Consider the following 6000-nt stretch of genomic DNA (forward strand, 5'->3'; position numbering starts at 1 on the left):
GTATGTATGGCGAACATGCACATATGTGTATTTTTTTTTTTTTTTTTTGGTACTGGGAATCGAACTCAGGACCTTGTGCTTGCCAGGCAGGTGCTTATGCCGCTGAGCTATATCCCTGACCCTTATTTACATTTTTTAATAAAAAACAAATCATTGGCCAACAATATACTGGTGCTTCTAGCTTTGTCATTTGTATTGTTGCATTTTGAAAATAGCTTTTAAAATTCTGGAGTAACGGTCCTACTGAATTTTTAAAATAATATTAATTTTTTTCTGATGATCAAAGCAAGATATGATGGTTATTTTAAACTTAAAAATTCAGGAAAACATGAAAAATAAAGTGAAAATGACCTGTAACCTTAATCTGTGGAACCCCATACTTAGCTTACTTTTGCATTTCCTTCATAGATGCTCTGTATGTTCATGATTTAATAGGACATCTTTGTAGTCAAAGATTTTTTTTAACCCGATCCCATGTATTTGAGATTATGGATCTGTAATTTTTAATGTTTTTAAAGACAAAATGTACTATTTATTATGAATACCACCTTAGTAATATTTTCATCCTTTAATCTAATATATTTATTCTACAGTCTAGAGTGGATGTGTATGTAGCACACTGTCCTGCCGGATCTTCTGTGCAGAATGTTTTACACTGGGGTCAGGTAGGTGTTCCAGGATTGCATTTGGGTTCGGGTGAAATCAGAGATGGAAAAATCTGTTGTATTCCTTGAAACACCTCTTTGTAAACCTTTCCCAACAGAAAAACAGTCTGCTTGCCAATCTGATCTGTTTTCCCTCCCCAAGGTCCTTGTCCTTGTCCTTGAACTGCTTTTGCTGTCCTCAGTGGGCACCCTGGACTGTGCCTGGGTTCACCAAGTGCTACTGAACTTGATTTTCTTCTTTTAGTACCTGTCCTATTCCCTCTCCTTCCCTCTCCTTTTCTTTATTTGTGATTCAAGCTTATATTTTCTTCATTTCCTTTTTCTTCCCTCTCCTCCCTCCATCTGTTTTTCATGGAAGTAATGCAGAAATAAAACAAATTGTTACTAACAGTTGCTGGAGCAAAAAAAAAAAAAAAAAAAAAAAAGAACAGGTTTGGACGTAGAATCTGCTACTGGCGCACTGCAAACCAGAACTAAGCCAGCCGTGGACATGAAGGGGAGTCACAACTTCTAAAACAGAGTTTTGATTACTTTATTACATAAGTAAATATATGTTTGTTCTAGAACATTTAAAATTTACATATAGACCAAAAGAGAAATGAAAATAAAATTTCTGTATATAAGTCTACACAAAGATGAAAAAAATGTACATTTAGAGATAAAAAGTGTTTGCACATCCTGCTTTGAACCCCTTACTGCATGTCTTGCCAAAGAGAAGCAGTTTACAGCTAGAGAAAGTAGATGTAGAAATAGATTAAATTTCTCCTATTTACTGTTTATAATCTGCTTCTGTGACTGCCAGGGACGTCTTCCACCCTGGGACATATTTTTGACAATTTTTTTCTAGCTAATTTTCTCTAAATATGAAATAATTTACTATGTGGCTACAAGCAAAGATGCTACCAGTATCTTATCGGTTTCCAAGCTTCTGGGGCAGTTTATGGGAGTCACTGCTTACATCAGAATCACTGAATTGCTTTTAAAATTATACTTCTTAGTAAGATATTATATGAAAACAGTAATACATTTGTAGAACTGACTAAAGTACATGGATAGTAAAAGGAGTAGGTTTATGAGCCTGAATACAATACATGCTTTTAAAAACAAAGACCCCTGTGTCCAATCCCTGGAGATTCTAATTCATTTAGAGGAGGGAACTTGACTTTTTAATTTTAATAGCTTTATTGAGATGCAGTTGACATATTGTTTTCAATAACATAATTAAATATATTTTGATCCAGGGAAGTGCCTGCTAAGCCATCACCTAAATTGAGATAGTGAGCGTACCCATCCACCCCGACAGTTCTCTCATTCTGCTTCCTCTGCAGTTCTAGGGATTGGACACAGGGCCTCTGCACTGAGCACTGAGCTACAGCCCCAGCCCTTTGCATTTTTTAAATTTTGAGACAGATGTTGCTAAAGTGCCCACACTGAGCTCACCTTGGGGTCCTCCTGCTGAGCGTCCCAGAGTTCTGGGACTATAGGCCTCCGTCACCATGCCCAGCTCATTCCTGCCCGTTTCTGACTGCCCCTTCTCTCCTCTCCCCAGTGATCTGCTTTCTGTCAGTATAGATGAGCTTGTATTTTCTAGAGTTTGTCCCACTACAGCCATACAGTTTATACTTGATTTTATGTGGCTTCTTCACCCAGCATGCTTATTTGGAGATTTAGCCATGTATATATAGCGGCAGGTCAGTCCTGTTTATTCTTAGGGGACTGTACTTTTAAAAACTCTGCCTAGCAGAATTTTCTTCCTAACCAAATTTGGGAGTGACACATCTGGAAAATCCCTGATGCTTTCATCTCCTTCCTCAGTGTCCCCTGGAGCACTGTCTATAGGAGAATAGCACCAATCTCTTACCAGCATGAACCCCCTGACGCTCCTCTGTAAGGAGCCAAGACCTGACTGGAGGCTCTTAGCTTTGACAAAAGGACCAGTAGGGTGAATGTTGAATGGCTGAGTGTTAAATGCTGCAGTTTGCTCCAGTTTAGAAGAGGGCCCATGGAGTGTAAGTCCCTCGTGACATGCTAGCAGCACACCCTGACCACTTAAGCAAGGCCCCAGACCTTCACCTGCCGTTCTCCTCAGTCCGATTTCAGTTTATGATCAATCACTTGTTTTCTTCATGTACTATGACAATGAAATTCCCATACATTTTTGAGAATGTGTACCTGCCTGCCCAGTGGCAATGTCTCTAAAAGGCCCACTTCCTGTCATGTTAAGAGTGAGAGTGCTCCTAGAGGTGCAGAGAGAATGAGTAAGTTGGGCTGAAGGCAGATGCTGAAGTAACCTGTGAGCTTAGTGACCACCCACTGCGCACATATGATATGCCGCATGCCTCAGCCAAGTGCAAGTGGCTGCCAGAGCTGCTTCAGAGCCTGGGGAATGTGGAAAGTGGGGCTGTCTGCAGACCAGTCTGTCATCCCTCACAGAACGGTATTGCTTCCCCGTCTGTGTCTCAGGCCTCCCTGGCACTGGATTTGTGGGAAAGTGGCTTCTGCTCTCGTTCCAGCCCTTTCTTCAGGCAGTGAAGGCTGAAGGCCAGTGTCAAAGCCTTCAGGCAGAGGTCCAGAGCACTTATCTCTGGGTCTGTTGCAACCTTGTGGCTTTGGGTCAGCTACAATGGAATGTGCCTCGTGACCTTTCCAAAGCCCCATTCACTGCAGAAGGCAGCTTTGTCCTGTGCCCTTCTGCCACCCCTTTGTCAGTACAGGAGCTGCCTTGTGCCGCCATTCCATGGTGTGCTGGCTGTGATCCTCCCTGCTCCGGGCTGGGGAACAGAGATCTCCATTCTGACGGTGGAGCCCTGAGGGTGTGCGAGCCCGGCACCGCGGGCTGGAGGCCACAGGTGTGGAGTTTGAAGGTTCCTCTGGTAACTTCGGAGGTGTCCTTTAAGGCTACTTTATTGACAATACATTCGGAAGTTGACTTTTCATTTAAATAGTTCGCATTCACTTATTAACTTCTCAAACCTACTTCATTCCGAGGCTTTTTAAGTGAGTTTACAAATCTTCCTTTTTTTATAAGCTAGAAGAATTTCAGAGATCCCTCAAGCTAAAGCTTATTATTTTCTGACCTTTGTGGTAGCCTTGCCAAGTGCCCAGGCACTTGCTTGTATTGGCAGAAGGCCAGTCCTAGCACGTCTTTGCAGTGTTAGTCACAATTGCTTAGGGTACTAATAAAAATGCATATTCTTAGGCTTATCCAAGTCTTGTTGGGAATCTCACGGAATGTGTTCCTGGAATCTACATTTTAGTTAGTAACTTAGATCAATCTGTTGCCCTTCATTATTTTGAAACTTACTGCATTTGTTGAAAAACAATATCCATAATGTATAGTTGATTGGCTTTTTAAAATGCTGTAAAATAATTCAGTCTAATTTTTATTATATGTGTCATATGTTTTTTGACATTTGAGAATATCTTCACCACAAAGCAATAATCAGTATTAGTAATTTGGTATGATCTCACTTTCTGATATTATTTCCATTTCAACAGTAGGATCGTACTAAAAGTGGGATCAGTCTTTTAAAGTAACTTTCACTTATTTAAATAGTGTTGCATTTGTTAGATACAGACTAAGTTGCTGTTTCAGAAACCCTGAAGTATATCCACTAAATAAAGTTTCTGCCTCTGAGGTTAGTGCAGAGATTAGCAGCCGGAGCTGGTGGTAGAGGGATGAGTGTTACCATGCCTCAGGCTCTGAGCTCGTGGGGTGCTGTCCCTTCTGCCTAGCTGAAACTGGCTCACTTGCTTGTCTATCCCAGCCCACGGGGAGGTGAGAGAGAGGAAGTCTAGTGGCTTTGCCTGAGGAAGAGCTGGGACATGCGCCTGAGGAGCCCAGCCCTGATGCGTACAGGGAGATGAGGATAGTTTCTACCTTGGCAGCTTTGAGCAGGCTTTAGGGATTCCATTACTGAAGGACAAAGGCAAGAGTGGGCACTAGGGACAGTTAGTTTCTGCCGTAATAAAAGAAAATATGCTTTTATAGGTCAGTAAATACATTTTTAATATATTGGTAATGAAAAACAGTTTTCTGCCATATAAGTTTTATTTCTTTCTGTTTTTTGCATAGTAGTTTTATTGCAGTAGTCAACCGTTCTGGGACAGATATTCTTGTGTGATATATCTATCCTCTAATCAAGAAGATTATTTTCTTAAAATGATGTATGTACTCCATAAAAGTAGATTTAGTGGTGAGAGGGTAAGCATATCTTCAAGATTTCAGGTACATATAATACTTTAGAAAAGTTTGACCTGCTTGCATTTTTATAAGCATTAGAGACCTAAAAATAATTTTTAAAATATCACTTTAAAGCTGTCTATTTTCATACTATAAGCATTTCTTCCTGATCTTTGTCTACCAAGGATTATCACAGAAATACAAACAAACATAGTACATATTTAATTTTATGACTTTTTCCTCTTAGTATTATTTATAGGAATGATTTGTGAACAGGTGTTTGTTTATATTTTATAATTATGAGAGTACCATACTGTTTTTGTATATCGGTGGAGTATACATCTATTATTGGACTTTAACCTTTCTAATAATCTCCACACTGCCTTCCTTTGGAAATACCCTTTCAAGTGATGCCCTTGAAGTCCTAAGTGACTGACCCCAAAGGTCAAGTTCAGTGTGAGCTGTAGGCTAGTTTCCACTCTCTGTTCTATAGTCACTCCTGATGCTTTAGATAAATGCTGAAAGGCATATGAGAGAAAGTGGCAAACTGCCATCTATGTGCCGTCGCAGAGCAACTTACATTTGTGAATTTTCACAGACAATTAGAAAAAAAAGCAAATGCACTCATAGGTCTTTTGTTAGATATACCAAGTGTATTTAGTTTGTCATTTGCAAGGGCAAATCATGTGCTAAGCATTTTTCCTGTAGCAATCCCCTTTAGCATCCAGTCCCACACAGCCTTTTATTACATCAAACAGAATTTTATATAATTGTTAAGAACTGAAACTTCACATCTGAGTCCTCCCACCTCGCACACTTTTTTTTGCCAGGCGCCACCGTATGGCCAAAACTTGCAGTTTCCGATTTATGTGACTTGCCAGCGCGGGGTTTGACTCCTGACGTATTTTTAACTTGGAGGCGCAGTGACAGTAAGAACTTGCATTATTTTAAATTTCACAAAGAAATGACTTTTGTTGATATAACAGTTTTCCAAATACACATAAGTTTAAAAGTTATATACACTGTCATTTCATAGTTCCAGTATCCCTAACTAATTAGAATTTTTTTTTTGATTTTTTTTTATTTTAAGGATAAAAGGAGGGAAACATTAACAGACATACAACATTTTACAACATATCACAAGCACAATAC

General features: G+C 39.7%; 1 protein-coding gene across 2 annotated transcripts in view; it reads left to right on the forward strand.

The window, feature by feature from the left end:
- Positions 1 to 6000, forward strand: part of Lipa (lipase A, lysosomal acid, cholesterol esterase) — a 37652-nt gene that overhangs the window by 22389 nt on the left and 9263 nt on the right. For both annotated transcript variants that reach the window (XM_005385855.2, XM_005385854.2), the window contains exon 8: positions 594 to 665. In XM_005385855.2, the coding sequence (XP_005385912.1) occupies positions 594 to 665 (72 nt within the window). The remainder of the gene's footprint in view (positions 1 to 593; positions 666 to 6000) is intronic.

Source organism: Chinchilla lanigera, unplaced genomic scaffold (assembly GCF_000276665.1).
Source record: "Chinchilla lanigera isolate Chin_1 unplaced genomic scaffold, ChiLan1.0 scaffold00024, whole genome shotgun sequence".
NCBI lineage: Eukaryota > Metazoa > Chordata > Mammalia > Rodentia > Chinchillidae > Chinchilla > Chinchilla lanigera.